We start from the raw sequence: 18,948 nt of genomic DNA, 5'->3' as shown, positions 1-18,948 counted from the left end.
AAGTGGCGCCTTTTCAACGGGGTGTTCCTCATGGACCCCACATATCTCTTCCCGAGATCTGAAGTCCTCGATCTGAGTACTGCAATCGCGGGATGCAATACGGGGGAAGTTTCTCACGCAGAGAGTGTTGGGTGCCTGGAACACGCTGCCAGAGGAGGTGGTGGAAGCAGGTACATTAGCAACATTTAAGAGGTATCTGGGTGGACATCACATTCTTTCCCTACACCCTAGCTATGACTGTAACACTATATTCTGCACTCTTTTGTTCCTTCTCCATGAACAGTATGCCTTGTCAGGATAGACCAAGGTTGGCACAGTGGTTAGCACTGCTGCCTCACAGCGCCAGGGATCTGAGTTCAATTCTCAGCTCGGGTCATGGTCTATGCAGAGTTTGCACATTCTCCCCATGTCTGCGTGGGTTTCCTCCCGCAGTCTGAAAGACACGCTGGTTAGGTGGATTGACCCAAACAGGCGCTGGAGTGTGGCAACAAGGGGATTTTCACAGTAACTTCACTGCATTGTTAGCGTCTGCATGGGTTTCCTCTGGGTGCTCCGGTTTCCTCCCGCACTCCAAAGATGTGTGCATTAAGTTGACCCGTGTCAGGGGATTAGTGAGATAAATGGGTTGGGTTGTTGGGATAGGGCCTGGGTGGGATTGTGCAGACTCGATGGGCCAAATGGCCTCCTTCTGCACTGTAGGGATTCTATAAAATACGTGAATAGGGAGGCAATAGAGGGATACAGACCAAATAAGGCATGTTTTTTTCAGTTTAATTTGGGCATCATGATCAGCACAGGCTTGGAGGGTTGAAGGGTCTGTTCCTGTGCTGTACTTTTCTTTGTTCTTTGTCAACCCACTTACTGAAGTTTAAAAAAATTCCCTCCGTACCCGGAACATGTTCCCCTGCTGTTTTAATGGAGGTATCATTTGTTTCAAGTGGATAGCTAGTCTCTTAAAATAGCAGACAGGAAAACAACATTTAACACATGTCGTTAGCTGTCACTTTTAACTTACTCAAAGGCAAATGGTGCGTTGGTCTTCATTGGGAGAGGTTTCGAGTACAGGAGCAGGGATGTGTTGTTGTAATTATACAGGGCATTGGTGAGGCCACACCTGGAGTATTGTGCGCAGTGTAGGTGTCCTTATCCGAGGAAGGATGTTCTTGCTCTCGAGGGAGTGCAGTGAAGGTTTACCAGGCTGATTCCGGGGATGGTGGGACTGATGTATGAGGAGAAATTGACCAGGTTAGGATTGTTTTCACTGGAGCTTTTGGGGGCGGAATCTCAAAGAGATTTAATACATTCTAACAGGACTACACAGGGTAGATGCAGGGAGGGTGTTCCCGATGCTGGGGGGTTGGGGTGGGGGGGGGGGGGGGGGGGGGAGTTCAGAACCAGGGGGTCACAGTCTGAGGATTCGGGGTAGACCATTTAGGACGGAGATGAGGAAACATTTCTTCACCCGGTGAGCCTGTGGAATTCATTATCACAGGAAGTAGTTGATGCCAAAACATTGAATGTATTCAAGAGGCGGCTGGATATAGCACTTGGGATGAACGGGATCAGAGGTTATGGGGAGAAAGCAGGATTAGGCTATTGAGTTGGACAATCAGCCATGTTGATGATGAATGGCAGAGTAGGCTTGAAGGGCCAAACGGCCTCCTCCTGTTCCTGTCTTCTAAGTTTCCATTCAAAGAAATACGAAATGAAGTTTGCAACAAAACGAGGTCTCCACCCGATCGCGGACGTCTGTCAGTCGGCACTTCGAATACGGTCCCTTCTGTCAGTTGTGTTATCATATTTGGACGCCCCAGTTCTTGTGATAAAAGTTTACACCCTCCATTAGCGACACGGCAGCACCAAACGCAAAGTTTACTTGATTCATTTACAGGATGTGGGCGCCGTTAGTAAGGCCCCTTTTGAGAGGCTGACAGGCCATTTTGTGGGGGGGGGGGAAGGGTGGATGGGGGGGGTTCCGTGGTTGACAAACACCCGTGTTGCTGTGGGTCGGGGGTAGATAAGGAGGGCGGATTTCCCCTCCTCGTGAGAACCAGATGGGTTTTTAACCACAATCCCAGTGCAATGGTCCCAACTCCAGTGAAGATTCATTCCTTCGATAAATATGTCATTGAATTTAAATTCGGGGGTGGGGGAGAGAACTTCGAATTTAGTGTCCAAAGATGTGCAGGCTCGGTGGATTGGCCATGCTAAATTGTCCCTTAGTGTCCAAAGATGTGCAGGTTAGGTGGATTGGCCATGCTAAATTGTCCCTTAGTGTCCAAAGATGTGTAGGTTAGGTGGATTGGCCATGCTAAATTGTCCCTTAGTGTCCAAAGATGTGTAGGTTAGGGGGATTGGCCATGCTAAATTGCCCCTTAGTGTCCAAAGATGTGTGCGGTTAGGTGGATTGGCCATGCTAAATTGCCCCTTAGTGTCCAAAGATGTGTAGGTTAGGTGGATTGGCCATGCTAAATTGTCCCTTAGTGTCCAAAGATGTGTAGGTTAGGTGGATTGGCCATGCTAAATTGTCCCTTAGTGTCCAAAGATGTGTAGGTTAGGGGGATTGGCCATGCTAAATTGTCCCTTAGTGTCCAAAGATGTGTAGGTTAGGTGGATTGACTATGCTAAATTGTCCCTTAGTGTCCAAAGATGTGTAGGTTAGGGGGATTGGCCATGCTAAATTGCCCCTTAGTGTCCAAAGATGTGTGCGGTTAGGTGGATTGGCCATGCTAAATTGCCCCTTAGTGTCCAAAGATGTGTAGGTTAGGGGGATTGGCCATGCTAAATTGCCCTTTAGTGTCCAAAGATGTGTGCGGTTAGGTGGATTGGCCATGCTAAATTGCCCCTTAGTGTCCAAAGATGTGTGCGGTTAGGTGGATTGGCCATGCTAAATTGCCCCTAGTTTCAGGGAGATTAGTAAGGGTAGACATGTGGGGTTACGGGGAAAGGATGGGGTGTTGTCAGTGGGGGCTCATTAGGCCAAATGGCCTCCTTCTGTTCTACACTGTGCAGGAGGCTACTCGGCCCATTCAGTCTGCACTGACAACAATCCCACCCAGGCCCGATCCCCGTAACCCCATCTATTTACCCTCCTAATCCCCCTGAAACCCGGGGGGTCAATTTAGCACAGCCAATCCACCTAACCTGCGCATCTTTGGAGTGTGGGAGGAAACCTACACAGCCACGGGGGGGAAGAAGGTGCAAACTCCACACACAGACAGCGATTCCCCAGGCCGGGAATCGAACCCGGGTCCCTGGCCATGCGAGGCAGCAGCGCCAACCCACTGTGCCTACCTGGGGGAGGGAGTGGAACTGGGGATCGGGATGGGGGGGGGGGGGTGGAATTGATAACTCATCTCCCCAGAGTAATCTGAGCACTGTCTAGAGCAGCGGAGCCACCGTGTTCGTCCCTACCTTGAGAACCTTGCCGAACGCTCCGTCTCCCAGTTCTCCGATCACTTTCCACACGTCCTGGGGGTCCACGCCTCTCTTCAGGTGCCGGTACTCTTTGGGCTTCTTCTTCTCCGGAGCCAGTTTAAAAAGCTTCATGAAGCTGAAGAAAGCCATTCTGCGTCTCCTCTCCCCGCCGCCCCTCCCACCACCCCCCCACCCCCCGTCCTCCGTCAGCCAAAATCGACAGAGAGAGATTGCGGCAGTAAAGGAAAGCTATGCCAGCCTCCCCTGTGGCAGACGAACCATCGCCGGTCTCCCTCGAAACGCCGGGTGTAACTTCACTCCGCGTGGCGTGGAGGCTTACCGAATTCGGAAGGAGCGCTGGCGCTGCCGGGGGAGAGCATCTTTGAACGCTTTCAGGTACGGGGAAGTGGGGGGGGGGGGAGGGGTGCGTCGCTTGTGAAAAGACACGTCGTCCCCCCTTCGCGACGAGGCTGTCAGAGGCAGAGGTTTGTAGCGAGCGCTCCTCAGCGAGGTGCGCTTGTCGGGTCTGTGGCCGGAAGGATTTGACTCATTTTAACATACAGAGCGCTGCCAAAGTCTAGCTCCTTAGGCACCGTGCCCAAACCCCGCGCATCCTTCCCAACTCAACCCCGCGCCCTCTCCCATCCTGACGGGAGGGGACTGATTCCAAATCGAAACGAGACCCCCGTGAGGGGATGCCGTCCCCAAAGCAACTCCGGGCGACAGTCACAGGGGGTGTTTTGGCGCTTGAGAGGGGTGGTGCAATTCAGAGACGGTCCCTTAGTGGTTTGCTGCCTCATTGAGCACCTTTTACCTTGAGGTGACAGGCATGAATGGAAAGAGTGTCTCACTTCAGTTTATAAGATCAGAGAAGGCTGCCTGTGTGGCAAAGAGAAGTTGTCAGTGCAATGAGTATTGAGGCCGATATTGGAGATGCCTCTGGTTCTCCTGTCCAGCGAGCTCACCCCAATCAGCAGAACAATCCCAGATTAAATTTGCCTGTCGGTATCGCAGTGACTCATGTTTCATCGGATCCCTACAGTGCAGAAGGAGGCCATTCGACCCATCGAGTGTGCCGACTCTGACGCAGCACCAAGCCCACTATCTACCATCCTGTAATCCTACACATTGACCCTGCTAATCCACATAACCTGCACGTCTTGGGACACGAAGGAGCAATTTAGCATGGCCAATCCTACCTAACCCGCACATCTTTGGACACTAAGGGACAATTTAGCGTGGCCAATCCACCTAACCTGCACGTCTTTGGACACGAAGGGACAATTTAGCATGGCCAATCCACCTAACCTGCACATCTTTGGACACTAAGGGACAATTTAGCACGGCCAATCCACCTAACCTACACATCTTTGGACACTAAGGGACAATTTAGCATGGCCAATCCACCTAACCTACACATCTTTGGACACTAAGGGACAATTTAGCATGGCCAATCCACCTAACCTACACATCTTTGGACACTAAGGGACAATTTAGCACGGCCAATCCGCCTAACCTACACATCTTTGGACACTAAGGGACAATTTGGCATGGCCAATCCACCTAACCTGCACATCTTTGGACACTAAGGGGCAATTTAGCATGGCTAACCCACCTAACCTTCACATCTTTGGCTGGCTTACTTGATGGATTGGGCTACATTCACAACCTTTTGTACTTTCTTGTGGTCTTCAGCAGAGCAGGAGCCACACCTAGCTGCTTCAGCCCTTTGAGCCTGCTCCACCATTCAATCAGATCATGACTGATCTCTCCCTGATCTTAAATCCATCTCCCCACCCGTTCCCCGTATCCCTTTAACCCGCTTTCTTTCAGAAATATATCCATCTCCTTGGAACCATTAATTATTTAGACTCCCCCTTGGTTATGATGTGTTCTCAGAATTTTGTATCTTTTTCCTGATGGAAGAGAGAATGTCAGAGGTGCGTGGGCTCCTTAATTAAGCTGGCTGCTTTCCTGATGCAGCGGGTAGTGTAGATGGAATCTGGTTTGCATGATGGATTGAGCTATATTCATGATCTTTTGTAGTTCCTTGCGGTCTTGGGCAGAGCAGGAGCCATACCAAGCTGTGATACAACCAGAAAGAATGCTTTCTATGGTGCATCTGTAAAAATTGGCGAGAGTCGTAGCGGACATGCCAAATTTCCTTCGTCTTCCAAGAAGGTAGAGGTCAATAATTCTCTCCTCCAGCACCTTATCAAGATTAAACTTCAAAAACAAAAGGCGCTACATAAATGCACAGATGGATGCATTTTCAGCAGGAAGATGGGAATGATCGGAAAGCCAGGAATTTCTGGTGCTTCGCACTAAAAGATTTCAAAGATCAAGTGTTGGAGAGAGACCATGCGACCTTCAGCGGAACGCGTGTCATCACCTCGACAGCTCAGTTATGTTATATGTTTAAGAGGCTGGCAGGTTGCTCTGAGGGCTGTGTGATTATTTGTTGGTCTTCGTTAAGAAGCACTGCTGTCTCACTGCACGAGGGATTGGGAATTGATTCCCGGCTTGGGTCACTGCCTGTCTAGAGTTTGCACGTTCTCCCCATGTCTGCGTGGGTTTCCTCTGGGTGCTCCAATTTCCTCCCACAGTCTGAAAGACATGCTGGTTAGGTGCTAAATTCTCCCTCAGTGTACCCGAACAGGCGCCGGAGTGTGACGACTAGGGGATTTTCATAGTAACGTCATTGCAGTGTTAATGAAAGCCGATTTGTGACTAATAAATGATAAACTCGTTTAAAAATTAGGTTAAGGAATAAGATTTATCAATGAAGCCGAGAGTTTTCATTGAAATTAAATTTCTCTGGTGTCTCTCCGTGTGAATCACACTTATTAGTGTAACTTCGATTGATGAACAAAGTTGCTTTGCCTGTCTCGATTTCTACGTGGGTAGCACTCTGGTTTCTGGGTCTAAAAGCTGTGCAATGATGTTACTGTGAAAATCTCGTCGCCACACTCCTGTTCGGGTTACACTGAGGGAGAATTTAGCACCTAACCAGCACGTCTTTCAGACTGTGGGAGGAAGCCAGAGCACCGAAGGAAACCCACGCAGACACGGGGAGAAGATGCAAACTCCACACAGACAGTGACTCGAGGCCGGGAATTGAATGCGGGTATCCGGTGCTGTGAGGCAGCCTCCTTGGGTTTCCTCCAGGTGATCCGGTTGCCCCCTACACTCCAAAGATGTGTAGATTAGGGGGATTGGCTATGCTAAATTGCCCCTTAGTGTCCAAAGATGTGCAGGTTAGGTGGATTGGCCATGCTAAATTGCCCCTTAGTGTCCAAAGATGGGCAGGTTACAAGTAATTGGTTATGCTAAATTGTCCCTTAGAGTACAAAGATGTACAGGTTAGGTGGATTGGCCATGCTAAATTGCCCCTTAGTGTCCAAAGATGTGTAGGTTAGGTGGATTGGCCATGCTAAATTGCCCCTTAGTGGCCAAAGATGTGTAGGTTGGGGAATTAGCTATGCTAAATTGCCCCTTAATGTCCAAAAATTGTGGGTTGGGGGATCAGCAGGGTAAATATGTGGGGTTACATGAATAGGGCCTGGGTGGGATGCTTCGCCACAGAGTCAGTGTAACGTCAATGGACCGAATGGCCTCCTTCTGGTCTGTAGGGATTCGAGCACTTGGGGCGAATGGGGTCAAAGGTTATGGGGAGACAGCAGGATCAGGTTGTGTTGGATGATCAGCCATGATGGTGATGAGTGGCAGAACAGGCTCGAAGGGCCAAATGGTCTCCTCCTGCCTGATCTTCCATGTTTTTCTGAGGTGGCAGCATTGGAGGAAGAAGCAGAGATTTACAAGGAAGATATCTGAAATGCTTGGGTCAGTAAAAGTGAACAGGTCGGCTGGTTGGTTCTCTGAGAAAAGGCTGATCAGATGAGCTAGCCAAGCGCTTTAAAATTTGGAAAGGTTTTTGACAGAGTGGATACAGAGGGAATGTTTGCTCTTGTGGGGGAACTGCAGAACGAGAGGTCGTCAATATGAGATAAGACACCGAGAAATCCAGGGAATGGGGAGAATGTGGAACTTGCTGCTGCAGGGAGTGGTGGAAGTGAACAGTGTGGGTGTATTTCAGGGTGAGTTAGACAAACATATGAGGGAGAAGGGAAAGAGAGGACGGTAGATTTAGATGAGAAAAGATGGGAAGAGGCTGGGGCAGAGCATTGACCGGATGGGCTGAATGGCCTGTTTGTGTGGGAAATCTGATACAGACGAATGTAATTGAAGGAGGTAGCGGAGATATCCTGGACTCTGAGTGAACCATAACATGTCACCAGCACATCATTCCATCCAAAGTGCAATAATTTTAAAAATTTATTCATGGGATGCTGGCATTGCTGGCTGGGCCAGCATTCATTTCAGAGGGAATTTAAAAGTCAACCACATTGTTTTGGCATCTGGAATCAAGTGGAGGCCAGATTGGGTAAGGACGGCAGATTTCCTTCCCTAAAGGACATTAGATGGGTTTTTCCGACAATGGTTCCATGGCCATCATTGATTCTTAATTCCAGATATTTTTTATTGCATTCAAACTTCACTAACTGTTCTTTTTTATTTATTAGCGTCACAAGTGAGGCTTACATTAACACCGCAATGAAGTTACTGTGAAAATGCTCTAGCTGCCACATTCCAGCACCTGTTCCGGTACACTGAGGCAGAATTTGGCACCTAACCAGCATGTCTTTCGGACTGTGGGAGGAAACTGGAGGCCCCGGAAAAAAATCCAATCAGGCACCGGGAGGATTGCACAGGTGGTGACTCAAGCCGAGAATGGAGCCAGGTCTCTGGTTCTGAAAGGCCGCAGCGCTGACCACTGTGCCATCATGCTGACCCAAAGTGGAGTAATTTACACTTATCTGCATTTGTCATATGTGGGACATGGGCGTTGCTGGATGACCAACATTCATTGCCCATCCCTGGCTGGCCGAGGGCACTACATTCTGCACTCTCTCCTCTCCTTCTCTATGAATGGTATGCTTTGGCTGTGTAGCCTGCAAGAAACAATACTTTTCACTATATACTAATACATGTGACAATAACGAATCAAATCAACATCAGTTGAGAGTCAACCATATTGCTGTGGCTCTGGAGTCACACGTAGGCCAGACCGGGTAAGGATAGCAGATTTCCTTCCCTGAAGTGAACCAGATGGGGTTTTTCCGACAATGGTTTCATGGTCATCAGTAGATTCTTAATTCCAGATGATTTTTATTGAATTCAAATCCCACCATCTGCCGTGGTGGGATTCGAACCCGGGTTCCATTACCCCAGGTCGCAGGATTACGAATCCAGTGACAATATCACTGCGCCACCTCATTTAAGTCTTCTCCCCATTTCACCCTGAAGCTCATCACCCTCACTATCTTGCTTCCACTGCTGAGTCAGTGTTAGCTACCATGCCGGAGCGGACCCGATGGGCCGAATGGCCTAGTTCTGCTCCTATATCTTAGGAACGGATGTTCAAAGCGTGGCCTGCATACACAGATAAATCAAACACATGAAAGACAAATGCTCAAAATCTCTTTTTTTTAATTGGACACACACACACACACAAGGCCACACGTAAGAAAACTTCACAGTTAAACCAACTCCAGCCTGAAGGTGGGCACCAGGACGAAAAGTCTTCACAGCACATCGCTCGTGGTAGCTCCTTCATAACGTAAAGGCCCCACACTTGCACCTTTGGTGACACACACCGACAAACAACGGCATTTTTCTTTGGTCCCTGCTTTCAGGGGAGGACTTTCAAATTGTCTTTATCAATCTCTGAGGCTCATACGTGAGACACGGGGCAGTTGTAGTTAGCAGCAGCACAGAGCAGGAGGACAACAACCTTCCCACTCATCACACGGCTCTCGGGCAAGGTTTTAAAGAACCGCGCAAACTCACAATTCGCTTTGGCTTCTTTATGGTTGATGGTATCAGAATTCGGGTAGAATCAAGCATATTCTGGAGGCCAGCTCAGTGGAATCTGTCCGAATGTGATGTGACTTCTTTTAATTGAGGGGCGAGGGAGAATTTGGGGACAGCTCCAAGCTCGAGACTTACGCACAGATGCGATCAGTAATAACAGTTCGCCAGGCAGATACGAAATAACGTCGCCGCTTCCGAACTCGTGAAAAGAGACGGGTCGCTGAAGTTTTTCAACTTGCACTCACCAGGACAAACACAAGAATGCCGAATTTCAAACTCTGGCAACGAAGGGTGCAGTTCCGCTGGCAAGGTGAAATGTTTCGGCAACACGCCTCTCCTGTCAGCAATATTCCCGTTTCGCCTGCCAGGCTGTGACTGCAGGGCGCCGTACCATTTACAACGCACTACCCAGAGGGAAACTGATGCACTCAACTAATAGAACTCAACACTGATTGGCAGAATCCAAATTGCAGAACCGTCAAACACAAACATTAAGTGAGGGGTAAAAAAAAAATCACAGAAAGTGGGGCGGGAGGCAGGGGGAACGCAGCAGCTAATGGATGTGTTTCTGGGACGGGGGGCAGTAGTGAGGGTGGGGTAGTTAGAAGCACGGTTATTGCCTCCCCCCTGAGAAATATTTAGCATTTGTCTGCTGTTGCCTGGTACCAAGTACTTTATCCATTATTACAATCAATCAGATTTTTGAAAAAGCAGAAATCAAAATCTACGGGGATAAGCACACAGATTTCGGAGCACCAAACAGACAAAATCTGTGCCGAGTCCATCCCCAACCCCATCGACCCCCAGACAGACCCAAGCAAAGAGTGAGGAAAAATACAGAGGTTCGCAAAGTGCAACTCAATTGAGTTCATAACCGGAGTGGCACTTCCTCCCCCCTCCACAACACGTTAGGCCCTGTAGGAAGTTTGCTTCCAGTTCAGCATCAGTCACGATAGTCATCGGCACTATCAGCGTGCTTCCTGTCTGTACAACAGTCAGTGGATCAACATGTTTGTGTGAGAGAGAGAGAGAGAGGTGAGAATGAGTATCAGGGTGACTCAACTAATCAGTTCCACTGACATTTCATTCTCTCCCTCAAAGTCGTCAGAACCAGCTTGGTGTGAGACTGGGGAAGGGGGAATCTGATGCCCAGCTGACCCCGTGCTGGTTTGAGCATCGGGGGCTCAGCCTGGCGAGACAGATAGAGAGAATCAACTCTGCCTCGCTGCCCGAGATATCACGCGGAGACCATGGCCCACCTGGCTACGATCCTGGCACCCACCCTGGCCCTCTCCTCCTATCAGCATTGGACTGGAGTCCACAGTTTGCGTCATGGCCACGGGTTGGGCAGATCCCACCAGGATGGGTTGTCCTTCCATGATTTGGAGTGGGTGGTTTGCAGCGTGCTGCTTGGGGATATGGGAAGAGATTGGTTCACTGTGATGTCCCTACTTCAGTGCGCCACCCCATCCCCTCCCCTTCTTCAACAAAGGGCGGGGGGGGACAGAGGGTGGGTGGGTGGGAATTACCTGGCTTTGGTCCAAGCCTCATTTCGCTATGGATGTTAGCGATTCCTTTAGTGTTCGGGTCATGCTCGGGATGAGGGCGGCATGATCGCCCACGCACTTGGTGACGCACGACTCCACTTTTAGCCGCACGTCGGGCTCCTTGATCCCGGAGTTGAAGGCGTCCCGGCCTTTGTCGTTACAGTCCATTATGCAACGCTGCAGCCGGTTCTGTAACAAGCAGACACAAACACGGGCTGAGAAACGCATCCCTCCCTTTTTTTTCCTCGCAATCGGGCATCAATCCATTCGGGCCGCTGACTGGTGACACAGAACACTCTCCCTCTGCCAGCCTTCACCCTAGAAAGGTCTGTGCTTTCACCGCCTCCCCTGAACCCACTCAGGTCTCATTCCCAAATCTCGCATTGCAAACCGAGGGGTCCTTTCGTTCACAAGCTCCGGGACAAGTCATCGAGATAGCCAACACAGAAGCAGGCCCTTCGGCCCATCCCCTCCATGCTGGCCAGGTTGCCCAAACTGAATTTTGTCTCATTTGCCTGCGTTTGGGCCCCATATCCCTCTAAACCTCTCCCATCCATATACCCTGTCCAAATGTCTTTTAAACGTTGTCAGTGTGCCTGTCTCTATCCCTCCCCGGCAGCTCATTCCACACGCCACCCTGAGTGAAAAAGTTACCCCTCTGGTCCCCTTTCCCCTCTCACCTTTAACCTATGCCCTCTAGTTATGGATTCCCCTACCCTGGGTAAAACGCCTCAGCCATTCACCTTATCTCTGCCCCTCGTGATTTTCCGTAAGGTCATCCCTCACCTTCCTACGCTCCAGGGAAGAAAGTCCCAGCCCATCCAGCCTCTCCTTCTAATTCGGAGCTGAATTGAAATGGGTGCAGAAGGAAGCCGTTCGGTCCACTGATGCTGTACTGGCCACAATCCCACCCAGGCCCGATAACCCTAGCTAGTCCGTCTGACACTAAGGGGCAATTTAGTATGGTCGATCCACCTAACCCCCACATCTTTCCAACTATGGGAGGAAACGGGAGCACCCAGAGGAAACCCACGCAGACACGGGGAGAAGGTGCAGACTCCACACAGACATGGGGAGAAGGTGCAGACTCCACACAGACAGTGACCCAAGCTGGGAATCGAACCCAGGTCCCTGGCACTGTGAGGCAGAGTGCTAACCACTGTGCCAACGTGCTGCCCATCTTGTGTGTCCAGCAAGAACAGCTTTATTTGCAACACCATTCTTATCAAATAATACCCACAGGAGTGGGCCATTCAGCCCCTCGAGACTGCTCCGCTGATCAATAAGAACCTGTTTGTGTTCGGTTCCACACTTCCATTTCACTTGAGACGGTGCCTGTAAGTTTTAAACTTATTTATCAGTGTCACAAGAAGGCTCACATTAACACCGCAATGAAGTTACTATGAAAATCCCCGAGTCACTACACTCTGGCACCTGTTCAGGTACACAGAGACTATTTAGCATGTCAGGCCCTGTGGCTTAGTTGGTTAAAGCACCTGCCGAATAAACAGGAGATCCTGGGTTCGAATCCCAGCACTGCCTAAATCCCTTTAAAGTGATCTTTGCACTTGCACAAGGCGAAATACCCATTTCTTGAGGCGACACAATGGCACAGTGGTTAGCACTGCTGCCTCGCAATGCCAGAGACTCAGCTTCGATTCCCAGCTTGGGCCACTGTCTGTGTGGAGTCTGCACGTTCTTCCCCGTGTCTGCGTGGCTTTCCTCCGGGTGCTCCAGTTTCCTCCCACAGTCCAAAAGACGTGCTGGTTAGGAGCTAAATTCTTCCTCAGTGTAACCCAAAGGGGTTTTCACAGTAACTTACTTGCAGTGTTAATGCAAGCCTATTTGTGATGAATAAGTAAACTACTTCAACCAGGACATCTTTCAGACGACAGACAAGGGGGAGAATGTGCAGACTCCACACAGACAGTAACCTGAGCCGGGACTCGACCCTGGGACCCTCGTGCAGTGAAGCAGCAGCGCTAACCCACCGTGACACCTCCAAAACTCTCTCCCTGTCCCAGTGAGCATTACGTTAAAAAGCGCATGCTGTTTCATGTGTTGGGTTGAGTGTCTCTTACCTGGAATCTCTCGAGTTCACCAGTGACAGCAGCTTGGGCCTTGGCAAGAGGGGCGTGACACCGCTCGATACACTGATGTACCTCTTCCATGGAGGCATTCCCGTTGTCACAGCAGTCCGCACTGCACCGGAACATCTTCCCCTGGACAGGCAGTTCCAACATACAGACATCAGTCGCATGAACTTTGCACGACAGAACACTTCAATGCAATCAAACACCTCATTTATTCCCTATCCTCACTGTTCGAGTTATAGAATCATAGAACTCATAGAATCCCTACAGTGCAGGAGGGCCATTTGGCCCATCAAGTCTGCACTGACAACAATCCCACCCAGGCCCTATTCCCACAAACCCACATATTTCCCCGGCATCCAATGCAACTTTGGACACGAAGGGGCAATTTAGCATGGCCAATCCATCTAACCTACACATCTTTCAACACTAAGGGGCAATTTAGCATGGCCAATCCACCTAACCTGGACGCTAAGGGGCAATTTGGCATGGTCAATCCACCTAACCCACACATCTGTGGACACTAAGGGACAATTTATCATGGCCAATCCACCCAATCTACATATCTTTGGACTGTGGGAGGAAACCGGAGCACCCGGAGGAAACCCACACAGACATGGGGGAGGATATGCAAACTCCACGTAGACAGTGATCCAAGCCAGGAATCGAACCCGGGTCCCTGGTGCTGTGAGGGAGCAGTGCTAACCACTGCTCGATGCCAGGTTGCAAGCTTTTCCACCATATGGGCCTTCGCAGTCAACTGATGCACCCGCTCTGCCCACCCTTATCAGAGGAAGAGGTGGGTGGTCTACTGTAATGGCTAGTTTGTGTCTTAGCTCCTGTTTATCTGTCCAAGGGTTAAGGAGCAGTGAAATCCTGGCTTGCTTGTGTCACGGACCAGAAACACTGGCCCCAGTTACTTTTAAGTGCCCTGACCCAGCTCAGGGTTAAGTGCAGGTGCACAGCTGCAGTGCCAGAGCCCTGGGCTACGCTTACTGCAGAACTGGGTAGTCCCAGCCTATTGATTAACACTGCTGCCTCACAGCGCCAGGGACCCGGGTTCGATCCCCGGCTTGGGTCACTGTCTGGGCGGTGTCTACACATTCTCCCCCTCCCCAACTGTGTCTGCTCCTCCGGTTTACTCCCACAGTCCGATAGATGTGCTGGTTAGGTGCTAAATTCTCCCTCCGTGCACCCGAACAGATGCTGGAGTATGGCAACTAGGGGATTTTCATCCTGACTTCACTGCGGTAAGTCGACCTGTGACACTAATAAATAAATGTCAGCTATTTATTCAGTGAGTTTGATGTATTTGTACGCACTGAGATTGCAGGGACCAAGCAGAAAGCTCCCACTGGGGCAACGTGCTGATATTCAGGAGTGACCCTTGCCCGTGCAATGATAACAGGATAATGGACTCGCTGTTAGTTCATAGTCAAACTTGAGACGAAGGTCACAGTTTACTGGGGAGCAGTGAGTTCTTCCCCACCCCCCAACACCCCTCATATGCTTCTGGGACATGGTTTGTATGCTGAATACCAGATTCCTAAAGCAAATTCTCTACTCAGAGCTCAGTCGCAGGAGTAGACTTCGGGGGGGTGGGGGGGTAAGCACTGCGGCCTCACAGTGCCAGCGACCCGGGTTCGATTCCCAATCCTGTCTGTGTGGAGTTTGCACGTTCTCCCTGTGTCTGCGTGGGTTTCCTCCGGTTTCCCCTCTCAGTCCGAAAGATGTGCTGGTGAGGTGCTACATTCTCCTTCAGTGTAACCCAAACAGGCGCCAGAGTATGACGACTAGGTAGATTTTCACAGTATTATTACAGTGTTAATGTAAACCTACTTGTGACACGAATAAATAAACTTTAAAACTAAAAAGCAAGCTTTAGGGATGTCCACCAGTCAGCATCTCTGTCGCCTCAGAACCCAACTAGGCAGACTATCGAGAACTCTCCACCCTGCCCTCCCCCACCCCACAAACAGCTTTTGAGACTGAAGGAATTGCATATTTAATAAGAGTCTGATAAAAATGACACAAAGAGACAAGGAAGCAGGGCCAGCTGATGGTGTTAGATAAAGATCAGCCACAATCTCACTGAATAGCCTCCTCCTGTTCCTCCCTAGATGAGGGCACATGGCATGTGCCTCCCCGCTACTCCCCACAGGCAGGCCCACTGTCCCTCAGATAAGCTTCCTCCTTCTGCCCCTTTCCAACCCGCTGGACAAGCTGGTCGCCCCCCACCCCAGCCTAAACCCTGCCTCCCCTCCATCCCGCCTCCATTCTGCTCTCCCCTCTTAACCCCAAGCCCTGTCCTCATTATCTGACCCTCACACTCCCCTCGCCCTCACTGCATTCCCCCACATCACCCCAAACCGTGCCCTCATTCATCTGACCCTCACATTCTCCCCCAGCCATCCTCCCCTCTCCCTCTCACCTGCATCCCTCTGATCTGCTCTCCCTCCCATCTTCCCCCCTCCCCTCCCCCTCTCCTCTCCCTCCTCCATCTCCCTCCCCTCACCCCCTCCTCCCCTCACCCTCTCCCCTGCTCCTCTCACCCCCCCTCCCTCCCCTCACCCCCCACCCCCTCCCTCCCCTCACCCCCCACCCCCTCCCTCCCCTCACTCCCCTCCCTCCTCCTCCCCACCTCCCCACCTCCTCCCTCCTCCCCCCACCCCACCCCCCTCCCTCCTCCTCCCCCCCACCCCCTCCCCCACCCCACCCCCTCCTCCCCCCCACCCTCTCTCCACCCCTCACCCCCCCACCCTCTCTCCACCCCTCACCCCTCCCCCTCCCCCTCCCCCTCACCTGCATGCCTCTGATCTGTTCTCTCTCCAGTCTCTGCACCATCTTGTCCACCTCCCGCTGCAGGTTCTGCTGTTGCTGCTGCGGGCCCTCCATGGCCAGCCCCCCACCCCCCCCGCCTCACACTCTCTCTCACAGTCTGTCACCCTCTGTGTCACCCTGCGTGTCTGCCCCACGCTGCCGCACACTCTGACCCCCGGCAGCGGCCCCGCACCTCCCCCGGCAGCGCCCCCTCTGCCCCGGAGGAGCAACAACAGGCAGCTCAGCTCAGCAGCATTCCCAACTTCCCAACTGGGAATTGGGAAAACTCTCCCCCACTGTTACCCAGAAAGGAGCTCCTTGGATACAGGATCCAGGGATATCAGGAAACAGGATCCCGGGATACAGGGACACAGGATATTGGAAAAGAGGCTCCCGGGATACAGGGTTCTGGGAAACAGGATTCTGGGATGCAAGATCCTGGGATCCATAGATACCGGATATCGGGAAACAGGATCCCGGGAAACAGGATCCCAGGCTACAGGATTCTGGGAAACAGGATCTCAGGACATTGGGACACAGGATCCTGGGATACAGAATCCTGGGATACAGGATTTCAGGGCACTGAGATACATGGAGCATGACACAGTGGCACAGTGGGTTAGCGCTGCTGCCTCACAGCGCCAGGGGCCTGGGTTCGATTCCCAGCTTGTGTCACTGTCTGTGTGGAGTTTGCGCATTCTCCCCGTGTCTGCGTGGGTTTCCTCCGGGTGCTCCGGTTTCCTCCCACAGTCCGAAAGACATGCAGGTTAGATGTTAAATTCTCCCTCAGTGTAACCCGAACAGGTGCCGGAGTGTGGCGACTAGGGAATTTTCACAGTACTTTCATTGTAGTGTTAATGTAAGCCTACTTGTGATACTAAGAAATAAACTTCAAACCTTAAGCTTTGAGGATCTCAGGGCACAGAGAATATAGGATCTCAGGATGCTAAGATACAGGATCTTGGAAAAAAGATTCCCAGTATACAGGTTTCTGATGCATTAGGATACAGGATTCTGAAGCACTGGAATACAGAATCAAGGAATCATGGAATTCCTACAGTTCAGAAGGAAGCCATTCAGCCCATTGTGGCAGCATTAACTCTCTGAAACACCAGGTCTATCCCCATAACCATACACATTTACCATGGCTAACCCCCTAACCTCCACATCTTTGGACTGTGGGAGGAAACCGGAGCACCCGGAGGAAACCCACACAGACACAGGGAGAACATGCAGACTCCACATGGACAGGGACCCGAGGCCGGAATTGAACCTGGGTCGCTGGCGCTGTGAGGCAGCAGTGTTAACCACCGTGCCACCGTGTGCTGGGAATCCCATTCCTGGCAAACAGATTCTCGGAGTGCTGGGAATACAGGATCCTGGGGCACTAGCATGAAGATTCCTGGGATGCTGGTTTCCAGGATACAGATTCCTGGGGCACTGGGATGTAGGTTCCCTTTGTATTTTCGTTAATAGATAGTAAATGGCTGACATTACTGGGAGCTTTTCAGTCAAAGGCATCTGAACATATGGAGGATAAATAGGGAAATGGTATTGATATATAGCGCTGCTCCAGAGTCCAATTAGATGATAGAACTGTTTTGAGGGGCTGAATGGCCTCTCCCTCTGCCGAGGAATGTGAGATTCAGCGGGATTCTTGCTCCTGATATGAATTCACCCCCCCAGCTAGGCCCACCCCATGCCCCTCAGTTACCCCCAAAAGACAGGAGGTTGTTTACCCAGGGAAATGAGGGTGGGATCCTAATTTACCAAGGACAGTGTCATTCATATATCTACGAGGGAGATTTCCCCCGTGTTTCTGGATAAACTGATCTCTGGAGTACAGGAATGAGACAGAGAATCTGGTGAACTGGTGCGGCAACAATAATCTCTCCCTCAATGTCAACAAAACGAAGGAGATTGTCATCGACTTCAGGAAGTGAAAAGGAGAATATGTCCCTGTCTACATCAACAGGGACGAAGTAGAAAGAATCAAGAGCTTCAGGTTTTTAGGTGTCCAGATCACCAACAACCTGTCCTGGCCCCCACCCATGCCGACACTATAGTTAAGAAAGCCACAACGCCTCTATTTTCTCTGAAGACTGAGGAAATTTGGCATGTCAGCTACGACTCTCACCAACTTTTCCAGATGCTCCATAGAAAGCATTCTTTCTGGTTATATCACAGCTTGGTATGGGCTCCTACTCTGCCCAAGACCACAAGGAACTACAAAAGGTCGGGAACATAGCCCAATCCACAATGGCAGAGTAACCATTTGGCTGAGTAGGCCTAAGCCTCGGGGCTTGGAAGGGAGGGGGGGGCGGGGCCCGAGAGCAAAAAAAATTGGTTTAACCCTTTTGCGGCACTGAAGAGGATCAAAATCTATTTGCGGTCAACAATGTGCGATGAGAAACTTAATCATCTGGCACTCATACACATTGAATCAAACATGCTTCGATCTGTTGATTTACATGCTGTTATTGACACATTTGTAAACCAAAAAACACGGAAGCTTTTTAAAGTACAAATGTGAAGAGAATGAAAAATAAATGAATAAAATGGTTGTAATTGATACATAAAACTTTATGATACACATGTAGTATGTGAAACACAGTACAATGATATAAGTTATCTAACGTCACTTCATTCTATTCATCGAAGGGTGGGGCAGAGGGCAGGGCACAAGGTCAGGGGGCCTTAGTAAAGCTCAGCCTAGGGGTCCGGGTGGTAGATAATCCATCACTGCCAGCCCATCACGCAAACCAGCCTCCCACCCACTGACTCTATCTACACTTCCTGATGCCTAGGGAAAAGCAACCAGCATAATTAAGGACCCCGGGCACTCTCTCTTCCACCTTCTTCATTTAGGTTAAAGATACAAAAGTCTGAGGTCACGCACCAACCGACTCAAGGACAGCTTCTTCCCCGCTGACATCAGACTTTTGAATGGACCGACCTTACATTAAGCTGATCTTTCTCGACACCCTAGCTGTGATTGTAACACAACATTCTGCACTCTCTTGAATCCTTCCCTCTGAATGGTATGTTTTGCATAGTGCGCAAGAAACAGTACTTTTCACTATGTTAATACATGCGACGATAGTAAATCAAATCACAAACTCAATGACTGAAATACA

The 18,948-nt window shown here is 50.5% G+C and overlaps 2 protein-coding genes across 2 annotated transcripts in view; both read right to left on the bottom strand.

The window, feature by feature from the left end:
- The window catches only part of LOC145361415 (STE20-like serine/threonine-protein kinase), a 47,651-nt gene extending 44,084 nt beyond the window's left edge, over positions 1-3,567 (bottom strand). Inside the window, exon 1 of the mRNA XM_080217145.1 lies at positions 3,415-3,567. Coding sequence (XP_080073271.1) covers positions 3,415-3,567 — 153 coding nt within the window. The remainder of the gene's footprint in view (positions 1-3,414) is intronic.
- A 5,389-nt stretch (positions 3,568-8,956) lies between these two features.
- Positions 8,957-15,898, bottom strand: timcc (TIM double twin CX3C motif chaperone). Its single transcript, XM_080216916.1, has 4 exons — positions 15,794-15,898; positions 12,980-13,120; positions 10,881-11,087; positions 8,957-10,335 (listed from the first exon to the last, which is right to left on the bottom strand). The coding sequence occupies exons 1-3, from the start codon at positions 15,884-15,886 to the stop codon at positions 10,899-10,901; spliced, it is 423 nt and encodes a 140-aa protein (XP_080073042.1). The 5' UTR covers positions 15,887-15,898; the 3' UTR covers positions 8,957-10,335; positions 10,881-10,898.
- Between the last annotated feature and the right edge of the window lie 3,050 nt (positions 15,899-18,948).

Source organism: Carcharhinus amblyrhynchos, chromosome 34 (genome assembly GCF_965287045.1).
Source record: "Carcharhinus amblyrhynchos chromosome 34, sCarAmb.v2.hapA, whole genome shotgun sequence".
Lineage (NCBI taxonomy): Eukaryota > Metazoa > Chordata > Chondrichthyes > Carcharhiniformes > Carcharhinidae > Carcharhinus > Carcharhinus amblyrhynchos.
This window is presented reverse-complemented; position numbering and strand designations above follow the sequence as displayed.